The sequence below is a fragment of the Zalophus californianus genome, chromosome 1 (genome assembly GCF_009762305.2).
Source record: "Zalophus californianus isolate mZalCal1 chromosome 1, mZalCal1.pri.v2, whole genome shotgun sequence".
NCBI lineage: Eukaryota > Metazoa > Chordata > Mammalia > Carnivora > Otariidae > Zalophus > Zalophus californianus.
Window position 1 is genome coordinate 151,875,667 of NC_045595.1, and position 24,389 is coordinate 151,900,055.

The 24,389-nt window shown below is 48.2% G+C and overlaps 1 protein-coding gene across 6 annotated transcripts; it reads right to left on the reverse strand.

Annotated features, from left to right (window-relative positions):
• Positions 1 to 430: 430 nt before the first annotated feature.
• On the reverse strand, positions 431 to 24,389 carry NR1I2 (nuclear receptor subfamily 1 group I member 2). Of its 6 annotated transcripts, none has more exons than XM_035722755.1 (9): positions 24,090 to 24,389; positions 9,099 to 9,126; positions 7,652 to 7,785; positions 6,054 to 6,241; positions 5,044 to 5,318; positions 4,086 to 4,228; positions 3,787 to 3,903; positions 3,340 to 3,445; positions 432 to 2,016 (listed from the first exon to the last, which is right to left on the reverse strand). In XM_035722755.1, the coding sequence occupies exons 3-9, from the start codon at positions 7,776 to 7,778 to the stop codon at positions 1,872 to 1,874; spliced, it is 1,101 nt and encodes a 366-aa protein (XP_035578648.1). In that variant the 5' UTR covers positions 7,779 to 7,785; positions 9,099 to 9,126; positions 24,090 to 24,389; the 3' UTR covers positions 432 to 1,871. The 6 variants fall into 6 exon arrangements, with proteins under 6 accessions (XP_035578655.1, XP_035578648.1, XP_035578646.1 ...); XM_035722753.1 differs by having other exon boundaries at positions 8,911 to 9,126; XM_035722762.1 differs by lacking the exon at positions 3,787 to 3,903 and having other exon boundaries at positions 431 to 2,016; positions 8,911 to 9,126.

The following is a 24,389-nucleotide window of genomic DNA, read 5'->3' on the forward strand; positions in this document are numbered from 1 at the left end:
ACAAAATTCCTGGGAACAAAATCTGTATTCATTGTATTCGGAGAGAGAAGCTCTTTTTTCCTCCCAGTTTCTTTTCTAAAAATGAGTGTGTTCTATATCCTTAATGCAGAAGAGGCTGGTAAATCTGGGGAGATAGCAAGGAATATGTTTGCTTGCTTTGATTTACAATGTCAACAATTTCTTATGTTCTCAAAGTTTGGCCTGCTTTTTGTAAAATGGTAAAAGCTAAACAAGTGTTCCTTAAAATTCAGTTAACTTGCAGCCTCATTTGCCTCAAAACATTAGACATTTAAAATTCAATTACTAACTACATTTTTAATTTTGGTATATATATATACCAACACATATACCATATTGTGGGGTGTATCATTTTTATATGGATTTTTATATGGGATAATTTTATGAACAAACCAAGTTAAATCATTTTTGTTTTTACACCAACACCAACAGCCGTCAGATGTGTAAAGGGCAAGAGTAAAACAAGTAGTGAAGAAATAGATATGTATATTATATAATAATATTTCTATTTTCCCACCCCCACATTTTTTCCCCAAGAAAAGAAGGCAAAAAAAGGTTTAAAACTCTAGCCAAAAATTAATTATTTAAATCCTCTTGCCTTGATTTGGCACTAAACTCATGAACATATTTGCTAAGTCTTGTCCTTATGTGTAGAATGCCTTATGTAATATTAGTCAAAATGTAATTTGCACCAAGAGCAAAAACATTTTCACTCAAAATGGCTATAAACAAAGCAACCATTGTCATTTTCTTTAGCTTTCAAAATAGATGTGTAAACAGGAAGATACAGTGCATGCATAGCTAGGATGTTTATTAACTGCCTCTCAACACAACCTGTCACAGAGAGCACCCCAGTGTTCCAGCTGCGGGGGCAAACCCAATCCCCGGGTCAGACGTGGAGCAGACACACACTAAGTCACACGCATGTGCACACGGCCAGTTAGTGCCCTTCCTCCCATGAACATATGTTCCAGAGGTCCCTCACTTGGTTCCTCAGAAAGCCCACACAGCTCAGCGTTCACAGGAAGAAATTCCTTGTGCTTCTTATGGCCCTTACCACTTCTTTGGCTCAAAGTTCTTTGTGTTTCTGCTTTGTTTTCTCAAGTTGAACTTTTTTTTTTTTTTAAAGATTTTATTTATTTATTTGAGAGAGAGAGAATGAGAGACAGAGAGCACGAGAGGGAAGAGGGTCAGAGGGAGAAGCAGACTCCCTGCTGAGCAGGGAGCCCTATGTGGGACTCGACCCCGGGACTCCAGGATCATGACCTGAGCCGAAGGCAGTCGCTTAACCAACTGAGCCACCCAGGCGCCCTCAAGTTGAACTTTTAAAGTCTTGGAGGTCCGGAACTATGTCTGAGTCGGCGCACAGCCCACAGCACGCTGCATACTGTTGGTGCTTGCTAGTGTGTTTGCACGGGTGCAGAGACACAGAATGAAGGACACAGAAGGAAGAAAGAATAGACACAAAGGTCTTGACAAGCCTCTGACATTTGCTGTAGGCCTTCTGGCTTCTCTCACAGACACTTCCCCTCTCCTACCATGACACTAGATGCTCAGACCACAGGGCCATTTCTAAGGGGAGGGTGGTCTTGCCTCTGGATGGGCCTGGCCTATAGGCCGGTGCACTCTCCATCAAAGTTTCTATGGCTTCACTCTCCACAGACTGGGCTGGGGCCTGGGGAGACCCTCGTCCCTTTCCTGAGGAATGGTTGTGAGTTCCCCGCGGAGGGAGGACCTGTAGGGCATTGTCAGCTCTCAGCAGTATCCATCTATCTAGTTCCAGGAATGGCAGCTCCAAGGGCAGGGCTCTGGCTCAGGCTGCCCCTCGGAGGCTCTCCCAGGGAGGCAGCTGCTCAGCCATCTGTGATGCCAAACAACTCCCGCATGAGGGGGCTAGCGAAGGGGTGTATGTCCTGGATGCGCAGCAGCCTCTGGGTGTGCTGGGCATTGATGCTGCGAAGCTCGGTGAGCATGGCCATGATCTTCAGGAACAGGAACCTGCAGGCCAGCCAGAGGAAAATTTGGGGGTGCTGCCCACCCTTGCCCCCATCCACCAACCCTGGGACTGCTTTGAAGTTGCACAAGTTTGGGGCTATTACTCTTAGAACATCTCAGGCAAGCCAAGAGACAGGCTCAGTTGCATTCCTTAAGCTTCTCTTAGTCTGTGGATGAGAAGGGCAGAGCAGGCTTGGGGGGACTGGGGCGTGGACTTGCACTCCTCGCTGGCCCCTCACGCCCTGGGCTGGAGTCCTCGGACACAGACACCTCCATGGGAAGATCCAGGCATTGTGGGGGCCGGGCACAGAGGGCAATCTTGGGGGTGGAGGGGATTCACTGCCTTGGCGAATGGCTGTGGGTCAGGGCCAAGCAGAGCAGTTGTGGAGGCAGGGACTACAGGCGGCCCTGCAGATCCTTCCAGGATCTAGCCTGGGATCTAGCGTCTGAGACAAACCTCACGCCTTAGTTTCTGCATGATGCCTCCTGGCTCCACACAGGGGAGGACCAAGCAAATCAAGAGATGGCCCAGAGACTGAGCTCAAAATAAAGTCAAAGCGGGCCAAGTAAAGGACTTGAGGCTTGAAGGCCAGCCAGTGCACCCTGTGCAGGACTTCACCCCTCACGGCCCGGGCCCGTGGGGCTGCTCAGAGGCAGTGAAGGGATGGAAACCCCTGAGCAGCCTTCCTCCTTTGATTGTGACCAGAACAAACTAAGGAGCCTCCTACCCTGTGTGCTTGTGCTCGTTCCTGGAGGTGATCAGGTAGCGCTCAAAAGGGTGCTGTCTGCCCACGGCCAGCTCCAGATCCTGCCTATCTGGCTGGGGACCCTGAGGCAGTCGCCCTGAGCCTCCAGCCCCTCACAGGGTATCCTGGCACCCATTTCGTGGGGGCTGTGTTCAAGATTAAAGGGGACAATACATGTAAACTGCTTGGTACCAGGGCCGGCACTCCGCAGTGCAAATTTATTATTACCATCATTGTTGTTGTCATGGTTATCTTCACTACCATGCTAATTACTGCTGGCTATTGCTAGAAGAGCCCGTAGGAGCCTCAGGGGAGTACCTAGCTGTTCCCGTCCTTGCTAACAGGAGTGGAAAAGGGCAGACAGGAGCTGTGCCTCAGGGAGCAATGTCAATGGCTGGGCATGGCCTCTGGCCCCCCTCAGGTTTCTCCATTGTTGGGCTGGAGCTCAGGCTGACCGGGCCAGAGGCTGCCCCAGGAGCGGCTCCAGTCTGCCCTCTCCAAGAGGCCCAGAACAGGCAGGGGGCCTAGAGGACGGGGCTTCTGGAGGGACCCCCTCACACCCTCCCTGCTTGCTGCTCACCGGTGGGCAGGCTGGGGCCGACTGCACTCAATGTAGGCCTTCAGGGCGATGGCAAATCTCTCCTGCAGCTGGTCCACCACGCTACGCTGCACCACACCTGGGCGGTCTGGTGGGGAGGGGAAGACAGTGTGGTGCCAGCAAGGCCGTGGGGGCAAAGACAAGATCAGTCCGGCCCAGAGCAGGCAAATGGCCAGCCAACCACCTTCCGGAGCCAGAAGCACGCAGGCAGGGAAGGGAGGGTAGCACTCGGAGGGTGCCTCACCCCACTGACCCAAGGAAAGCCAGTCAGGGGCCCCCTCCTGGCTAGGCAGTGAATGGGGGCAAGGCCATCTGGGGAGGGCAGGGGTGGGCCTGCTGCCTCCTCCAGCTATAGCTGAGGCGGGGTGCAAGCAAGCAGGAGTTGGGGGGGTGGGGAGGAGGGCCAGGCAGGACAGGTGGGGTCATCACCTGGGGAGAAAAGAGAGATGGCCTGCATCAGCACATACTCCTCCTTATGCAGCTGCAGCTTCTTCAGCCTGTAGTGGAACTTCAGCACGGGCTCCAGGAGAAGCTGCTGGAAGCCACCTGTAGGTGGGTAGAGGGTGGAGGGGCAAACTTCTCAGCCTTCCCTCACGGGGGTCTTTTTTCCCATCGCCGGGTCTCTGCCCTGCAACCCCAGGACCTGCATATCCTGGTGCGGCGCTTCTCCTCCCTCCACACATGTGTTTGCCCCCCTCCGCTGGGGCAGGCGGGTGGCTCGCGGGCACCTGCAGGGTCTTCCAAGCAGTAGGACAGCCGGCCACACTCCCAGGTTCCCGTCTCGGCATTGAACACCGTGTTGAATCTCAGCTGGCACAGCTCAAAGGTGGCCCCCTTTAGCAAGGAGATCTGGTCCTCGATGGGCAAGTCCCTGGCAGCAAGGATGGGGGGTGCCAGCTTCCACACAGACCAGCGGCCTCCTCTCATTCAGGGTTAGGCTGATTCCCCTCCCAAGCTGAGAGGCCCCGACTCCCCACTGAGGGGCATTTCCAGTAGGAGCCCAGAAGGGAGGACATTTAGGCTGGCTCTTGAGGGGCCCCCTGCCTGTCGTCGGTCTCCTCAGAAATTCGCTCCCTTGTTTTCTGCACCACCCCCCTTCTTTTAGATCCATAATCTCAGCAAGTTGAGCTTATTCTCTCAGGTTTCCCAGTGCCTGGCTCAGGACCTGGCGGGTAGCTGTCTTTGAACTCTGTGCTCTCTGCTTCCAAATCTGCCCCCTCTAATTAACTGCGACCCTGTGCAAGTTCCTGGACCTCGGTGAACCTCAGTTTTCTATTTGCAGAATGAAAGCAGTAGTAATGCATACCTCCAGGGGGAACTGTGCTCACAACTGTGCTCACAAGAAATGGCAAGTAACCTCATACCTTGATATTACCTTGCGGGTCTTCGGATGTCAGTGGGGATCTGCCAAGATCCACACATGCAAGCAGGCCTTTCTCTTACTCCCTTGACCTAACTGGCTATCATCTGACCCATGGCCATCCTTCCTCCATTAAATAAGGCCCACAGGGGCTCCTGGAATCTAACCTGCCCTCTGCCTACTGATGGGTAGGGTAGGTGGAGATTAAGGAGGGTCTTTTGACAACAATATCGCCCAAATTCAGAGGAATCCACCCTAGACCCTTTGAACCTGCTGGCCACTGCATTCTCCTCTCCATACCCACCCAGCCCGCCGGTGGGTCCTACCTGAAGTGGGAGATGAATTTGGCAAAGTTGATGATGCCTTTGAACATGTAGGTTGACATGTCAGCCATGTGGGGCAGCAGGGAAAAGATCTCTCTCCCGCTGCTGTCAGCGTGGGGTCTGTAGTTCCAGACACTGCCGTCCTCCCGGCACAGCCGCAGAGAGACCTTCAGCGAGCACAGGTCTGCCCTGATCTGGCTCCACTTGGCAGCTTCTTGCCCCACTGGAGTCTGCAGAGATTCCGGAACCTCGCGACCACTGCTGGGCACTTCTGGCAGCTGGGGCAGAGTCGGGAGGCGGAGAGAGGATAGGACAGACGGCATATATTCTCCCAAACAGGTTCCTACACAGGCCCAGGAGGGCTCACGGCCACAGCTGCAGCCTGAGAGGATGCGCAAGTGCAGGCATGCACACACACACAAATGCATGCACATGCACACACATGTCAGGTGGTGCGCTTTCTGGATCTGTGTATCAATGTTCCCTCACATCCCTGCCTGGTCAGGAATGGGTTTGCTCTCTGCCCAGTGGAATGTAAGGGGTCTCCACCTATGGGTGTGTCCCAAGCATCCCTGACTTAAAAAGGAGGTTGTGGGAGCCACAGATGGAAAGAACAGACACTGGCTGCCAGCTCTCTGAGTGGAGCTGGCCACCTGAGATGCCTGTGAGCACAGAGCAGGAAGAGAGCACCGGGATCAGACACGGCTCACGTTGCTGAGATCACAAATGTGTCTTAGATCTGTAAAACCCGTTCACAAATGCCAGACCCCCAACAGGTCCTGACCCTGTCCTCATAAAGCCCCAAAGGCCAACCACCCTGGAGCAACTCAGCTTCCAAAACTCTGTTTCTGGCTCAGCCCCACTTGCTACCTGCCATGGAAGGAGAGAACAGAGATTCTCAAACCTGAGCGTGTGTCAGAATCACCTAGGGGTTCTTTAAGAACTCCTGGGAATGGGACTGGGGTTTTGAGGAGCTAGCATAATGGCTGAGCCAACTCGAGAAAGCCTCATACCCGGAAATTCTTGAAATTGGAGAAGGTGGTGTCGAAGGTTTTCATCTGAGCATCCATCAGCTCTCTGATCATTGTCCACTGCTCTTCAGTCAGCCCCTTGGTTCCCAGGGGCTGAATGCCCATCCGTTCTCTCTTCTTCCTCCTGATCAAAGCCCGCCTCTGCTCCACGGCCGCGTCCGACATGATCACTGCCAGGATAACCAGAAACAGGCTCAGGCACCTGCAGGAGCTTGGCTGCCCTTGGTGACCCTCCCCAGGCAGCTGGGCGGGGGGGGCGGGGGGGAGATGTGCTGGTGACAAAAAAACCCACCCTGGCCTAGACCGTGGGCTCCCCTGGAGAAACCCTGGGTTAAGCACAGAGAACGAGGTGAAGCTGGTGTGCTGCCCAAGGCAGTGGGTTTGTGACAATTTTGTGTAACCGTGGGAAGAGCTCGAGCTGCAGAATCAAAAGGTGCTGGGTTTGAGTGATAGCTTTGCCACTCACTAGCGGTGACCTTGAGCAAGCTCCTTAACCTCTCCAGGCTTCAGTTTCCTTCTTCATAAGCTGGAGCAACAGTGCTCCCCTCACGCTGCTGCCACAAGTAGGCATGGTGTGCAAAGTGCCTAGCAGAGCTCCTGGCACATAAGTGGGCAGTCAGTGGCACCTGATAGTAGTCTTCTTTGGTGGATCAGATACCAAGCAGACTCCTCAGAGTTCCCCCCCCCCCCCGAGGCATCTGGGTCTCCAACACGCTAGAGAGCTGGGGTTACTGCTTAGCAAGAAATGTCAACTCCAGCCACTTCCTGTCTAGCCTGGAGCCTTAGGGCCTTCCGTGGATTTCTGGAGCCCGCTTACAGGTGCAGAGCAAAGAGGTGGGGGTTGGTGCAAGGAACGGCAGGGACAGCCATGTGAGGGCCTGTCCACACGCCCAGGGAACTGGTCCCCTGAAAGAGGCTGCCCACTCTGTGATCAGTGGAGAGAAACATGCACTGGAAGCTTCCAGCATTTTCCCCAACAGCTTTAATCTCAGAGTGACCTGGAAGCACATTTATACACCAAAGGTATACACAGGTAGAATGAGATCACCCTATGTCACCTGTCTGCAAATTGTTCCTCTGTAGGACACCAGGTTTGGGTGGCTGATGGGCACTAGCTGCTGGAAGGTGTCTTTGGCTTCCTTCTCCCCAATTCACCTCGCCCAATTTGGCTAAACCACCATGAGGACAATTATGAAGGCGACAAAAGAATCACGCAGGGGCACCTGAGAGGAAAAAGGAGCATGAGCTGCCCACCACACCTCCGGAGGACAGAATAAAGATGCACTGCATCTGTCAGGTCCCTCCAGGATCGGCCGGTGGTGGTGGTGGTGTAGGCAGGTGGCCCACAAGCTCTCCTCCCTGAGTCTGCCTGTTGCACACAGGCCACACGCATGTGCACACCCATGGTGCGTGTCTGCACACGTGCGCGTACACATTCCCACGCTTCCTTCCCACTTGCCCCCCTCCCCCCGCACACCTGTCCCAGGCTCACGGAGCGCATGCGCCCCGGTCCGCGCATGCGCCCGCACTTGTGCCCGCACTTGTGCCCGCGCCCGCCCAGGGCACTTCCCGCTGCTCACTCTCTTTCTTCATGCCGCTCTCCAGGCACTTGCGGAGGCGGCAGGCCTGGCATTGGCGCCGGGTCTTCCGGGTGATTTCGCAGGTGCCCTTCCGGAAGGGGCACCTCAGCCGGGTGTTGCGTTTCATGGCTCTCCTGTGAGAGAACAAAGAGCGAAAGGCAGGTTCGGGGAACACCCAGGCTTCCTAGGCCAGGGGGCGCCAAGCTACGCTTCCCTCTGGACCCTGTTGTACTCCGCACGACACAGATGTTCATCTCTTGCTGGAACGTGGCTGCCGACGACATGGTTGCTTCTGGACCTGCACTAGACCCACCAAACCCCGTGGGACCTGAGAGCAGCTCCCAAAGCCAGGGCCTCTTCACTTGGGCGACGCGCAGCTGCCGCAGCGCCTCCCTGGAGGTCCTCCGGTAGGTTCTGCCCCGCTCCCCTCCCCACCCCCCCACGGCATGCTGACTGGCAGCCCATCTGAGGGATTGTAGGGTGGGTCCTGGCTCTAGGGGCCATTTCCAGTCACATGTCCGGCCACCAAGAACTCTGCAGACGGCCACGTCAGGCTGGCTGTCCTGGGAGCTCCTGAGGGTCCCAAGTGGGCCCTTAGGTGGGAGCTGTGCTCCCCCTACCCGGCCCTCCCTGAGGGCAGGCTGCCAACTCTACACACATTCTTTCTCTGCTTCCCGCCTTTCCTGGCCGGCTTCTTTTCCTCTTGATCTGAGCCCCGCTTTGGGCTTTGGGCTTTACTCTTTCTTCATTGGGACAGTGTGAACCCTGTGTGCAGGCCTCTCTTGCTGTGAGCTGGTACTTTTCAGTCCTTAAGTTTTTGACCTCCCTGTTTGCCTGTTTCTAGATGAGACTGTTTTGTCCTATTCTTCTTTTATTTTATGCCATTCTTTGCTTAACAACCACTCCCTACAGCTGATTTGAGCGCTTGCATTTTGGCTTTTCAGATTCTTTCTTCTTTTATGAACTGATTTTCCATTTTATTCAAGAACACATGGAGAAACAAAAGGGGTATCTTAATGGAAGGGGCCCTTTCCCAGGTAAGATAGGAAGATGGAAGATCAAGAAATTCTCTGAGATATTCATGACTCTCCTGAAACAGTAGGAGGCTTTTGAATTGGCCACTGCCCCATACTCTGAACCCAGGATGGGTCAAGCTGAGGCCCTAAAGCAGTGCCCAGTGAGCTAGTGGCAGAACCCCAGTTAGATGTGACCCAGTGTGTCAGGGTGGCAGGTGGGTGACTGCTGGCTGGTAACTCTACCTGAAAAAGCCCTTGCATCCTTCACATGTCATGACATTGAAGTGGTAACCAGTTGCCTTATCCCCGCATACACGGCAGATTTGGGGACCCCCATCTCCCTCATCTGCACTAACGGCAGGCTTCCCAGGAGCTGCATTTGCTTCGTAGGACACAAGGTCAGCATGTTTCCAGCTTTCTCCAGGTCTCACCTCCAGGTTGGCTTCCAGGCCTCTTGGGCTAGAAGTGAAAAAACCACAGGGAATGAAGGGGCCGGACAGAGATGTGCTGAGACAATCCTCCCCGTGTGCCGCTCACATTTGATTCTGTGGACCCAAGAGCTGAACCATGGGAGAACTGGGGGTGGGGTTAGTATTCGTTATCAGGAGAGATGTCACGGTGGAGGTGTGTATGCAATAATAGGGCCCTGCAGGAAAGCACATGTGAACAAGAACACGGCAAGAGAAGATTCCGAGAAAGAAATGAGAAGGAAAAAGAATAGGCTGCCTGGGTGGGGTCACAGAAACAATTCTTAAATGGACTGAGATTAGGAGCCCATGACCTGGTCAGAGGCCCAGGGGACAGGCCACTTGTTGGAGATGGTTCTGGGACTGGGGAAACCCAGGGGAGACAGCCTCTCAGGCATGTGGTGGCCCAAGTTCCCAGAGAAAGCTGAAAAGGCGGGGCAGAAAGGCAGTTTTCAACTGAGTAACCAAGCAAATGGGGAGCAAGACAGAGAGGAGCCAGGCTCCGAGCATGCAGGAAGACAAGGGCCCACATCCCAGTCAAGCTGGGACATAAGTGAGTACTCAAAGAACTTGTACCCGTGAGTAGACTTGTGGTTGAGATGCTCGCCCCAGGGAACGTTCACCTTGAGAGTGTGCCTTGAATTCTATACTTGGAATGAGCACAGAGGTGGGTGAGCAGAAATGAGGAGCTGTCCTGTTCATGACGCCCCCCAAAAGCCTCTCTGGGCACTGATTGCCTAGGGCCACCACACCACAGATGATGTTGCCTTTTCTTAACCCCAAATAAAACTTTCAGTAAAATTTCAACAAAAGTTTCTATTTCCAGAGCATGAGAGATGAAAGCAAACAGTCTGCCTGTAAAAATGAATTAGAAATTAATCTGTCCCGCAACCCTGCTTCCAGAAAACTGCATATAAAATAGGCTGATGGGAAACTTGAACTGAACAGGTGCAGGGGGAATCGCCCCTGGTTTTTCAAATCATGATCCTGACCTCATATGGGCTTGCAGACAAAAGGTATACTTAGAGTGCTCCCAAAAACCTGAAGCTAAGGATTTGATTTAAAGAAATCTTGGGTGGGTAGTGCTCCTGGACACTTAAAGAAGCAGACACACTCCTCTCTAGGGGACCACTTTCCACTGAGGCACAAAGAATCACACAAATAATTTTCAAGAAATACGAGCAAAACCTCCCAAATCAGGAATCAAACACTAACATGGCACCATGAGCAAGAGCCAGCAAAAACAACTTACAGCAGAATTAAGACATTCAAAGAATTGTCTGCCAAGGGACAAAGTGGAGGAAACGTTTACTTACACTGTGTCTGACTGATAACATTCTCCAACTCTGTAAGGAGGAGGTATTAGGATTAATGCCAGAGTCTCACTTCATAGCATTTGTGTAACTTTTACTTTGTTTTGCCTGAGTTTACTGTTAAATAAACAGATCTGGTACATTCTGTAGTTACATCTTTATGAAGCCCCAGTTAAGAGAACCCATGACGGCTTTGCTCCAAAGTTGGCTCCCAACGAACCACACCTCCTGGGGCCCGCACCCTAGTGCAGTCCTCTTGCACGAAGAATCTGGGGTGGCCTGTGACTTGCTTTAACCAATAGAATTGTAGAGAAATGACACTGTGCCAGTTGGGCAAAGCCACAAAAAGGCCTTGTAGCTTCTGCTTCTGCCCTTTGGGGGAGCCCTAACCCACCACGTGAGAAAGTTTAGCTATGCTGCTGGGGTTACCACCCAAAGGGACCATGCAGAGAGGCCATGTGAAGAGGGAAAGCCCTGACATGACAAGATGAGAGAGGCCCATTTGCCCCGGCCTTCCAGCCCTCCCCACCAAGCTCCAGACAAGAGAGCAAGCTCTTGTGGACGTCCCAGCCCAGCTAAGCATCCAGCTGATGCCATGGAGCAGGACTCCTGGCTGAGCTCTGTCAACACAGAATCATGGCAGAAAATATAATGGTGGCTGGTTTAATCCGGTAAGTTTTGGGGAGGTTTGTTACATGGCAAGAGATAATGGAAACAGAACCCCTAGAGATCTGTTAGAAATAGATCTGACCTGGGGTAGATGGGGATACCAGCTGATGCCTGCAATTCTGACCCTACTTCCCCCTTACATCAGTCCTTCCAGCATGGTGCCCTGTGGACAGGAAAATGACAGTGCCTGGGTGACCGTTATGTGCCAGCCACATCTCTTGTTCATGTGAATTTAATAAGACTAATTAAACATGCAGTTTCAACTGAATCCAGCTGGGCTTGCTCTGAGGGTTGCACCTGTTCCTCACTGGGCTTGGTAATCTGAGCATGCTGGAGAACATGCACTACAGGAAGGACAGGTCTGAACTTGGGGAGAAAGGAAGGGGAGTGGTGCATCCCAGGGTGATAATGGAGGGGAAATCTATAAGAAATGTGGAGTTCAGTTTCTGCTATGGAAGGAGAGGATCCCCATTTGGGGCCGGAGGAGGACTGCAGAGGTAGCATTGGAGGATAACTTCATGGTCCCTGGGTGGGCTTTGACCTTGGAGGACAGTGGCTACAGGAGGCTCACCCTGCACGGTGCTGGTTGAGCAGCTTCAGGCTCCAAAATGAGGCCAAATGAGACCCTGTCCATAGACCTCAGCATCTGCTGAGCAAGGGGGATTGAGCTGTGAGAGCACACTAGGAGTGCGTGTTTACACAAACCTGGACGGTATGGGGTAGATGGCTGATCGTGATGAAAGACCAAGAAGATCAGAGAAGTGTGTGAATATTCACACTCCTCCCCTGCAGAAGGAATGTGTGAAAATGAGGTGCTGGGGAGAGAGTCTACTTTGCGGCAGAGGGAGGGGTGGGAAGCCATCCACTAGTGACCCTTGGAGCCAGCTATTGAGAGACTGTGAGCCATGCTCTGGATACATCCAGGCTAGATACCGGGTATAGACATGGAGAGCGGCTGTCTTTGTGTGCAGGGAAGAAAGAAATGCCCAGTGGAAGGCCCATGATGTTGCCTGGTGGGTTGCCAAGTTTAGCAGAGATGTCTGGAGGTGGAGGAGAAAATTCTCACCAGAGCAGGAAGAGGAAAGTGCTAGAATGGGAAAGATGAGCAGGAAAGAAACCCTCGCCTGGGTGCTGAGGTAGATTTGGGAAAGAGACAACACTAAGGAAGTGAGAGTGGGGGTTGTCGTTGAGGTAAAGTCAAGAGCAGAGAGAAGGAAGTTCAGGGACCCAAGTGACCAGTGGCACAGGTGGCGAGGTGGGGGGCAGCATGAAGACATGAAGAGGGCAGAGTAAATGGTCAAAGGGAGACTCCAATGATGGGTGTTTTTCATAAGGCAGCAGGAGAGAAGAGAAACTTCAGTTAATCCTGAGGCCAGAAAAGAATCCCAGGGAGAAACTGCACATGATCGTCTTGGACCCACAAGGCAAAAAGAGCACCCTGGCTGAAACAGAAAGCATTGTGGCAGTTGCCAAAGCAGGACATTTACTGAGCTCCCAGTGCAATGGTTCAGGGGCTCTTCTACCTTCCCCCCCAACGTCCACCCACAGAGCTTGGCGTTCATCGGAGCATCCCTTATAGCACGTGGGCATGCTGCACTTTGCTCGGCGATTCAATGGGGCCACCGTGTGAGACACAGGCACTCTCCTCTTCGGCTCTTCCCCGGCTCCCTTGCTGGCCAGTGAGCAGAACCACCGCAGCAGACTCTGCCCAGCTAGTGTGGGGGAAATTTCAAGTTCTCGACTTGGTCAATGGGCAAGCAGAGGTGCCATGAGTCAGCTTATACGAGGTCTGAGGCTTATACAACTGGAGGGTCTTCTTCAAGAAAAAGAATGCATATTGCAAATACAGAATTAGGTACTAAAGAGAAGATGTATTTGTGAGAAGGACTGAGAAAAGAAATCACAATAAATTACAACTGTTAATATTGTCCTTTGTGGGAGACAGAGTAATGGCCCCCAACACATCCTAATCCCTAGAACATGTAAATGTGTTTCCTTATATGGCAAAAGTTTTTTTACAGATGTGATTGAGGAAACAGACCTTGAAAATCAGAGAAACTTCCCTGGGTCTGGTCAGAGAAAGAGATGTGATAATGGAAAATTGGTCAGATGCTACATTGCTGGCTTTGAAGATGGAGGAAGGGGCCATGAACCTAGGATTCCAGGCAGTCTCTAGAAGCTGGAAAAGGCAGGAAACAGATTCTCCCCTAGACCTTCCAGAAGGCACCAGCCTGACAACGTCTTGGTTTCACCCCAGTGATATGACTTTGGACCTCTGACATCTAGAACTATGAGATAATAAATTTTGTATTAAGCTACCAAGTTTGTGGTAATATTGCAGCAGCAATAGAAAATTATTCCCCTCATATAACAATGATCTTGTAATGTCATTTTTTATATAAAGAATCAGAAGATAATAGTTTTTCCTCTAGTATCATTGACCAAAATTTGCTTTTTATTACGATAATGGGAACATTTTCATCTTCACATCCAGCTGACGATTGTTGTCAAACATAAGGAAACCTCCACCAAAATTCTTTTGTATAAGACTTCATATTTGGAAGAATTTTCCACAGTCTAGGTTCTTGGCTCCACACATTTCAAACCTCATTCCCCTCCTTTAGCCTGTGCTGTGCGCCTGCAACGGTGGTGGATGAGCAGCAGAGTGGGGGCATTCCTCGGACCCGTTGCTACACTGGGTGGTTAGCAGTAACTCAACCCCACACGCAAGTAATTGCCACCATATGCATCTACCCAAACTACATGTATCCCCAACTCAATCTCCAGGGAGCCTGTGGCCATTCCATTGACACCTGACGTCAGGGAAAATAAGACAGTAGAGTAGAAACGGTCTAAAAACAACCGTGCTTAAACATCTTACTTTTGAACATGTTACAAAAGCATTCAACTGTGGGATGGAGCCCATTTACGGAAGGGGCCCCCAGAGGCCTAAGCTTCAGTGGCTAAAATCAGTCTCTGCTCTGGTTCTGTTGAACCTGTCAACAAAGGGACACAACTTGCTGGAGTCTCAAGGAGAGATCACGTCTCAGACTGGCCGACAGAGCCTTTACTGCTCACTCTCTCTGTGTGGGAGCCCGCTGCTGATGTCAGGCCCAAATGCCTTGACAAATGTGGCAAAAGGAAATCTTCAAAGAAGCCCCTTCCACTGATCAGGCAGAGCGGGACTGCCCGGCCTGCAGTCGACCCTGTCCTGCCTCTCTCTGCACTCTTAACTCTTTAATCTTCTTCAGTGACAAGGACTGAGGCTTCTTTTTCTGTCTGGCAACAGTGAAGGGGGAAGAGTGGGCTTTGGCTAGGACAGAAAGGGTCTGCAGCAAGGTGGGAGTTACAGTGAGATCTGGGGTTTTGAAAAGAGACCCATCAAATAACTTTTTTTTTTTTAAGCACAGAGATCAAGGAAAGCTTTTGATAGAAAAAAGCATTACTCCCTCCCCTGTCCCCTCACATCAGAAGACAGGATGTGTCAGATAAAATGCCAACATTTGTGAGACAATTACATGAGAAGAAACGGTGTGGCAGACAAGTATTCACAGCCTCCCATCTCTGTCCTCATGAAGGGGACTCACAAATTCACCCAGCCTGACCTTGCAGGAAGAGGATGCTCAGCAGGCCTACCCCACCCAAGGCTCCCCTCAGAGGGGCTCCTGGTTAAACCAGGCTCTGGGGGCCTGTGAGGGATGGTGTGACTGCTCTCTCCCAGGGGCAAGTCATCTACCAACCCATTAAGATCCTCTCCTAGGGACACTGAATGTCAGATATACAGACAGAGCCAACTTAAAGGGCTGGTGGGCCAAGCTGCTGCCTAGGGAACCACCATATTCAAAGGGTATCAAAACATTGCTGGAATAACTCAGAAACAAAGTAAACCATAAATTGTTTCCTTTCCTACACTCCTTGACAGTGTAGACAAGTCTCTGTGGAGTAACCAGGGGCACTCATATGCCTGTCACCCTGGGCCGCTCCAGCCAGCCACCTGAGGATAAGTCTCTGAAAACCCTGAGTAACCTTCAAAAATTGACAGAGCCAGAAACAGAATAATGTGTGGTGTAGGCTGTTTGCAGAGGATGAGTAGACTATTTTATTATCTAAACACTTAAACATGCCTTCTAAGAAGTTGTCTGGCTTGGAAAATGGCACAGAATAAATTACTTACATTGGCCATGAAGGACATGATACACATTTTGCATTAAAAAAGCATCACTTGCTAATAAATACATGAAAAGATGCTCCACATCACTAATCATTAGGGAAATGCAATGAGACCTCACTTTACACCCACTTGGGGGCTGCTGTCACAGAAATGGAAAATAGCAAGTGCTGATGAGGATGTGGAGGAAAGGGAACCCTCATGCACTGCAGGTGGGAAGGCAAAATGGTGCAGCCATTGTGGAAAACAGGATGGTGGGTCCTCAAAAAATTAAACGTAGAACCATATGATCCAGCAATTCTACTTCTGGATTGAAAGCAGGGTCCTGAAGAGCTATTTGCACATCCATGTTCACAGCAGCATTATTCACAACAATCAGAAGATGGAAGCAACCAAAATGGCCAGCAGCAGATAAACAGTAGACACATACAATGCAATATTATCAGCCTTGACAAGGAAGGAAATTCTGGCACATGCTACAACACGGATGAACCTTGAGGACATTATGCTAATGAAAGAAGCCCATCACAAAAGGACAAGTACTGTATGACTAGTTGTAGGAGGTACCCAGAGCAGTTAAACTCATAGAAACACAAAGTCAAATGGTCGCAATGTACAGTCATTATAGGCAATAATACAGTATTGCTAACATAGTTAATTAGCTAATAATATAGTATTTATTTGAAAGTTGCTGGGAGTAGATACACACACACACACACACACAGTTAACTGTCTACTGTGTGGGGTGATGGATGAGTTCATTTTTTTAATGTTGGTAATCGTTCTAAAATATATATGTCTATCAAATCATCACACTGTACTTTTTTTTTTTAGGTTTTATTTATTTACTTGAGAGAGAGAAAGGGAGAGGGAGAAGCAGACTCCCCACTAAGCAGAGAGCCCGATGCGGGGCTCAATCCCAGGACCCCGAGATCATGACCTGAGCCGAAGGCAGACACTTAACCAACTGAGCCACCCAGGTGCCTCACATTGTACATTTTAAATATATACAATTATATTTGCAATTATTCCTCAATAAAGTTTAAAAAAGTAGGAGAATGGTTGTCAGGGCCTGGGGCAAGAGAGGAATAAGGAGCTGTTTAATAGGTAGAGTTTCAGTTTTACAAGGTGAAGAAGGTCTGGAGATCAGTTGCACAACAGTCTAAATATACTTAATGTTGCTGAACCCTACATTTAAAAATGGCTAAGATGGTAAATTTTATGTTACGTGTATTTTACTATAATTAAAAAAATACCATCACTTTCACTAAATAAATGTTAATCAGATACTTAAAGAATATTAAAAGGGAAGCCAATATATTAGACTGAAGTGAGTGGCCAGATATCTCAGTCCCGCCTTGCCTAGGCAGCCCTAATGCCGGCAGAGAAGGAAGCCCCGGGAGCCAGGCAGGGCTGTGAGGAAGGAGAAGGCAGAAGAAGCTGGAGGAAAGTAGTTAAAGAAACAGAGAAAAGAGGAGGAACAGTAGTTCAAAGCACTACAGTAAGGAATAAAAAGATAACCAGGTCACAAGCTGCATTGGAATTTGGCAGACCTTAGCTTCCAAACCACATTGGAATCTCTGTAACAGTTAAGATCGCTGTCTGCTTCAGAATCCAGACCAAGTATAATCTAAGATCGGGATTCTCCAACGTTAATGAGCAAACAGATCACCTGGGGAGCTTGTTAAATCCACGTTCCAATCCCTGGGTCTGGGGTGTGTCCCAGATGCTGCTGGCGCTGCTGGTCCGCCTCCACACTTGGAGCAGCAAGGTCCTAAGAAATCCAGCTAACCCAGACAGAAAATTGGCTGTGCACAAAAGGGACATGATGGAGAAGATGACAGAGCAGCAGGCAGAGGGTATGGCAATTCAGACATTTTTAGGGTTCGAGAAAATAGAGGAAGTAATCAAACACACATGCGAAATAACTTGGCGTGGTAAATTGTTGTTTAAAGTCGATATGCGGGGCACCTGGGTGGCTCAGTTGGTTAAGCGACTGCCTTCGGCTCAGGTCATGATCCTGGAGTCCTGGGATCAAGTCCCACATCAGGCTCCCTGCTCAGCAGGGAGTCTGCTTCTCCCTCTGACCCTCCCTCCTCTCATGTGCTCTCTCTCTCATTCTCTCTCTCAAATAAATAAAATCTTAAAAAAAAATAAAATAAAGTCGATATGCGTTTGGGGGTGAGATAGCTCCTTCCCAGGAAAAGGGCGTGGGGAGGAGATGAATATATATTTAATCTTCAAATGAGTCAAATCAAAAAGCTTTGAAGCCAGGTCAACAAGATTATGGGGAGGCAAGAGTGGGCAACTTGGAGTTGAAGCAGCAAGGAGTCTAAGTGAAGGGGAAAATGATAGAAAACTCATGATTTTTAAGGATAGAAACTATTGGAAACAGCAGGATTATAATATACATGTTTTATATGTAATAAAACTATTGGAAACAGGATTATAATATACATATGTTTTATATGTAATATAATTATATGTAATATACATGTTTTATATGTAGATACATGTATGTATCTACACGCATAAGTGTATAAAATCAGAAATGTATGTGTAATTGTGTGTGTGTGTGTGTGTGTGTGTGTGTGTAAGTGTGTGGATATATGTCAGAACTGACCAGAAGGTAAAGAGGGGGAAAAAAGCAGGTAAAGGGAAATTATATAAGAATTGAGTTTCTGGGATGCCTGGGTGGCTCAGTCGGTTAGGTGTCTGCCTTCAGCTCGGGTCATGATCCCAGGTCCTGGGATCGAGCCCCGCTCAGCGGGAAGCCTGCTTCTTCCTCTCCCTCTGCCTGCCGCTCCCCCTGCTTATGCTCTCCCTAGCTCTCCCTCGCTCTCCCCACCCAAAAAAAGAATTGAGTTTCTAAGAAGTTGACAGTGAAGCTTACAAACTATTTGCTTTGTTCTGAAAGGAGAAGGTTGGCAAATTTTATTAACTCATGATACAGGTTTTATTATTTACAAAGTGATTGCCAAATCATCATCTCATGCAGGGGGACCTGTGAGGTCAGCAGAGAAGGGCCTCTCTGCAGTTGAGTGGGGCCAGCCGTCTTATTATCCCCTTTACGACTGGAGACACTGGGGCTATATGTCCAAGGTCACAAAGGCAACAAATGATGGAAATTTCTCCTTGATTCTGATTCTTCCTATGGGGCAAATGGATACACTACATACTGTGTACGTTGCATTTTTTGTCACAAAAGTCAGAGATAAAGTGAGATCATATATTTAAATTTGTTTAAATGGATCAAATATTGTGAACAAAAGTGCCCCCCCCTTGGCCCTGGCATGGAACAGGCACCCAGAGGAAACTCAGGAAATGTCACACTGCATAAATTCAAGGGGGAAGTCAGCTGCTATCTTCAGGTGGCTATAAATGCAATTTGGCCTTTGTGCGTCCTGGGATGCAGTCATCAGATCCAAGGGGTCAGAAAATTTGTTCCTAGATACAGATCAGGGTCGAGAACTGGTGTCAGCCCAAGTCAAAAGTACACCCCGTACCATCTTCCAATATTTAACAGAGCACGATGACCTCTGAGTCAACTGCCTGTCTCTTCCATGCGTTTGCAGTGTTCCTACTGCCTAGGGTTCAGAGTGTGACTCTTTGTTTGGAATTCATACAGATTCAGGAGAGTTGTTTCAGACATTACATGAGGAATTTGGATGTATCTCTTTATCTTAATTTTCATTTGGATATTGTTATTTCAGTGTTTCACAGAAGTTTAGGAGATATGGCAGGTAGATAAGCAGGTGTTGGGTGGCAGGGAACTCTTTGCAGTCCCCTTCAAATCCTCGCACTTAAAGGCCCCTGTATGCAAGAAGAGTCCCACACACACACACTCCTCTGTCGAAGAATCCTACAGAAATAGGAGTTCACATCATGAAATAATAATGAATTAAAATCAGAAACACTGGGGAGCCTGGGTGGCTCAGTCAGTTAAGCATCCAGCTCTTGATTTCTGCTCAGGTCATGATTTCATAGGTTGTGGGATTGAGCCCCGCATCTGGCTCTGTGCTCAGTGCAGAATCTGCTTGTCCCTCTCCCTCTGCTCCTCCCCAGCTCATTCTCTCTCTCTTCCTCTCTCTCAAATAAATAAAATCTTTAAAACAGAAACATGATAAAAAATACCTAAACATCGAAGGGTTTATGAATGGTGTCCCTAGAATTGTGCAGTGTACAACTCCTACAACTGTATACATCAGCCTTGAGATTATCCTCCAGTCTTAACTATTACTCTGCATTGTGTTGGAAGGCCAAGAAAAGGCAATAACACACACACACACACACACACACACACACACACACACACACACACACAAATTGGACTATGTAAAGATGAGGAAGGAAAGAACAAAACTCTTACATATATAATATGGTTGTCTACCAAGAAATTCCAACAGAATCAACTGATAATGTTTTGCTAGTATTAAGAGAATTCAGTAACGTGACCAGACAAAATATCAAAACACAAAATAGATTTTTGGGGTGTCTGGGTGGCTCAGTTGATTAAGCATCTGACTCTTGGTTTTGGCTCAGGTCATGAGATCGGGGTTATGAGATCGAGCCCCATGTTGTGCTCAGTGAGGAGTCTGCTTGAGTTTCTCTCTCCCTCTCCCTCTGCCCCTTCCCCTTCTCACTCTCTCTCTAAAACAAATGAGTAAATCTTTAAAAAACAAAATAAAACCAAACACAAAATAGATTTTGTATATATCAGTAAAACATCAATTAGAAACAGTAAAACTATAATAGAAATTGGCTCTATAATATTTCCTATGATAGAATAGGAAATAAATAAAAAAAAAAGTATCCAGCAGCAGACATGTAAAAATGAGAATTTAGTACACGACAGAGGTAATGTTCAAATGAATAGGGAAAGGGCAGACTTAATTTGGAATAAAGGACTAAAGGCCTATTTTTTTTTAGGTGATAAAGGTATTAAAAGAAAGTGTGCTGGGGCGCCTGGGTGGCTCAGTCATTAAGTGTATGCCTTCAGCTCCCAGGGTCCTGGGATCGAGTCCCACATTGGGTTCCCTGCTCAGCGGGAAGCCTGCTTCTCCCTCTCCCACTCTCCCTGCTTGTGTTCCCTCTCTCGCTGTGTCTCTCTCTGTCAAATAAACAAAATCTAAAAAAAAAAAAAGTGTGCTAATACTTTATTATCATCATAATCTTGGGAGGTTGAGAAGGCTTCCTTAAATAAGCCCCAAAGAACAAAATCCTTAAAGGAGAAAATTAATAAATTCAACTAAATAAAAAAAATAATAGCAATAACAATAACAGGAAATACTTCTGTTGACTAAAAACATGATGTAAACAAAGTTAAATAACAAGTCTCAGGCTTCGCAGGAAAATTTATTATATGTATATCAAAGGATTAGCATCAAGAATAAAAGACTCCTACAAGGGAGTAGAAGAAGATAATGCCATGTAAAATGAGCTAAGGATATGCATGGGCAATTAAGAAGAGGAAATACAATGGCCAAGGATGATATAAAAAGATGCCCAATTACACTAGTTGTTACGGGTTGGTGTGTGTCCCCCAGGATCTCAGAATGTGACTCTATCTCCAAGTATACCTTTAAAGAGGTAATTACGTTCAAATGGGGTCATTAGGGTGGGCACTAATCCACTATGACTGATGTCCGTGTAAGAAGGAGAAGTTTGGACACAAGGCAAGACAGAGGATGTGCTCACACAAAGAGCCATGCAAGGACCTCGGAAGAAAGAACACCTGCCAACTCCTTGATCTCGGCCTTGGAGCCTCCAGCACTGAGAATGGAAGTGTTTGGGGTGTAAGCCATCCAGCACGTGGTGCTTTGTGATGGCAGCAATGGCAGACTAGCACATCAGTAATCAGGGACATGTACATATTTTACAAATGGGTTACTATTTTCACTCCAATTGGAAAAGTAATAAATGTTTAATAGCAAGCATCAAGGTGTGCAGGAGCAGTAACTGTCATTCTCTACTGGGGGGAACATAAATCGGTGCAGGCACTGGGGAGGGCAATTGGATAGTATCAAAAATTAAAATGTGCATATTCTGGGGCGCCTGTGGAGCTCAGTCAGTTAAGCTTCCGACTTTCAATTTCAGCTCAGGCCATGATCTCAGGGTCGTGGGATGGAGCCTGATGTCAGGCTCCGCGCTGGGCCTGGAGCCTGCTTAAGATTCTCTCCCTCTCTCTTGGCCCCTCCCCCCCCCAAATAAATATAAACCTCTGGAAAAAATAAAATGCACATATCCTATGTATAATATATATAAAATTATTGAGGTAGAGCTATATATAGGGATAGAAAGTGTCTATATGGAATATGGATATGAAAAGTTTGTTGGGTGCAAAACCAGAATGAGAATAATATGACAACAAATAGTTTACTAGTATGACATATATGTATATGTGAATGCAAAGGAGACTGGCAATAAATATACCAAACTGGTTATAGCAGTTACTTTTGGGGAAACGGGATTGGCATTAGCAGGAAGGCTTAAGGAGAATTTAGCTTTATCTGTGCTGATTTATCATTTTACTTTTATTTATTGTTTTGAGTTTTTATTTAAATTCTAGCTAGTTAACATATAGTGTAATACTAGTTTTTGGAGTGGAATTTAGTGATTCATCAGTTGCAGTACAACACCTGGTGCTCATTACATCACGTGCCCTTCTTAATGCCCATCACCCAGTTACCCCATCACCCCCCACCTTCCCTCCAGCAACCCTCAGTTTGTTCCCTATAGTTAAGAATCTGTTTCCTGGTCTGCCTCCCTCTCTTTTTTCCCTCCCTATGTTCATCTGTTTTGTTTCTGAAACTCCACATGAGTGAAATCATATGGTATTTGTCTTTCTCTGACTGACTTATTTCGCTTAGTGTAATATACAGTAGCTCCGTCTACATCATTGCAAATGGCAAGATTTCATTCTTTTTGATGCCTGAGTAGTATTCCATTGTGTATATATACACACCACGTCTTCTTTATCCATTTATCAGTTGATGGACATTTGGGCTCTTTCCATAATTTGGCTATTGTTGATAGTGCTGCTATGAACAAACATTGGGGTGCATGTGTCCCTTCAAATCCATATTTTTGTATCCTGTGGGTAAATGCCTAGTAGTGCAATTGCTGGGTCATAGGGTAGCTCTATTTTTAACTTTTGGACTCATCATTTTACAAAGAGCATGTAATCATCTGTTACATTCATAATTTTAAAAAGCTATTACCTACTACCAACAGTTTAGTCAGTTTTGTGGTGGTTTATTATGTTTATGCCATAATAACTGAAGAACAAGTTGATAGCTTGAGACTAGGAGTTGACACACTTTTTCTGTAAAGGGCCATATAGTTAATATTTTAGGCTTTGGGGGGCAATACTGTCTCTTTTGCAACTACTCAATTCTGCTGTCTTAGGGCAAATGCAGCTGTAGATGATATGTAACTAATGAGCATGGTTGTGTTCTAATGAAATGTTATTTATAAAAATAGCTGGTGGGGGACGCCTGGGTGGTGACTCAGTCGGTTAAGCATCTACCTTCGGCTCGGGTCATGATCCCAGGGTCCTGGGATCGAGTCCCACATCGGTCTCTGCTTGGCGGGAAGCCTGCTTCTCCCTCTTCCACTCCCCCTGCTTGTGTTCCCTCTCTCCCTGTGTCTCTCTCTGTCAAATAAATAAACAAAATCTTAAAAAGAAATAACAGCTGGTGGTTCACATTTGGCTTGTCAGCCATAGTTTGCCAATCCCTGGTTTAGACTAAGTTTATTATATAACTAAAAGATATTTTTTAAAAGTATATTGAAAAGTATACTTAAGAAATAAGTATATGGAAAAATTAATCTTTCCTATTAACCAGCTAATTAAGTAGTAGCCTCTGGGGCCTTGCTCAGAATATTCTGGACTCTGGCCATATCATTCGAGATCAAACGCCCATCACAGTGGAAATAATCCAGTCACCTTGGTGCTGACCATTGACCTTCCCAGCAACAAAGTCACACAGCCATCCCATGTGGGAGGAGTCTAGTGCCTTCACAGATGACTCACTGAATCAAGGTTCAGTGGCCTCAGAGGTAGCTCCTGACCATCCCCAGATATGGTGTTGCCTTAAAACAAAGCCACTGGCCATAGCCTCAGCCAGGCTGGGCTGTGATGTGGGGAGAAAGGGGGCTTGGTGGTGCTGAGCACATGTAGGAGAGGTTTTGTTCTGCGGGACAGGGTGCCTACCCTGGCAAGTAAAGATAGAACACTCACTGGGCCAAAGCCAACTCAGCCCGAGGGCTGGGGAGGGGTTTGTAAGAGCCTCTGAGGGACTCCTTGCAGAGGTGATCAGGCCGTGTGACTGTCACGATGCTATGTCTCAGCCCTGGCCCCAAGGGCTGCCGACACTCACTCAGCAGCTGAGAGGAACCAGGGCTGAGCTGTTCCCAGCCCCCACAGTCCCGCACCTTGGTGTTTTTCTGGATCAGGAGACTCCAACTCTGCAACAGAGAGGGGGCCGATTGTACATATGACTCATCACGGCTGATAGAAAATTGAGATTTCCACTGTGACTATTTCTTTAGGAGGCAAGTGCATAATCAGGAAGCATGGTTAATGGAACTCAATATTAAGTGATTATCTTCATGGTTTTTTCCATCCTGGAAACGCGAACAGCAATAAGGCCAACATGATACACAGCCCTCTATGGTGCTGGCCTCAAATGTTACAATATATTTGTGTTCCCACTTTTTTTTTTTTTTTTGTCAGGGAGCTGGGGAGGCAATCTCCCCCCCCCCCCCCCCCGCCGGCAAAAGAGAAAGAAAGAAAATCCATACCTGCTTGGTGGCAATTTCTTTGCTGTGACTTCTCCTTTGGGGTCCGCTTTGAATAAGCAGGAACAAAGGCTCAACCAGAACCTCAGTCCCCCTGAAGTTGTTGCCTTGGTGAAGACTGGAGCATTACCTTAATCTTTGGCTTGTTGCAGTGGTGAACACCTCGCCCGGGCAGAGGGCAGAGGCTGTGCTCCCTCTGGAGTTAAGCAGGGTTTGCTCTGCCCTCGTCTAGGTTATTTCCCAGGATATGAACCAATCTGGTCTCTCACCTACATTTCAGTCCAGGTCAGACGGAGGCTCTGA

Excerpts from the sequence above, each read along its gene's own strand:
- NR1I2 (XM_035722753.1), bottom strand. The coding sequence starts at position 8,942 with ATGACATGTGAAGGATGCAAGGGCTTTTTCAG. Across the intron at positions 4,229-5,043 it reads AAATTCATCTCCCACTTCAG|GGACTTGCCCATCGAGGACC; the intron begins GTAGGACCCACC and ends CCTTGCTGCCAG. Across the intron at positions 2,017-3,339 it reads CGGCCCCAGCCTGCCCACCG|GTTCCTGTTCCTGAAGATCA; the intron begins GTGAGCAGCAAG and ends GCTGGCCTGCAG.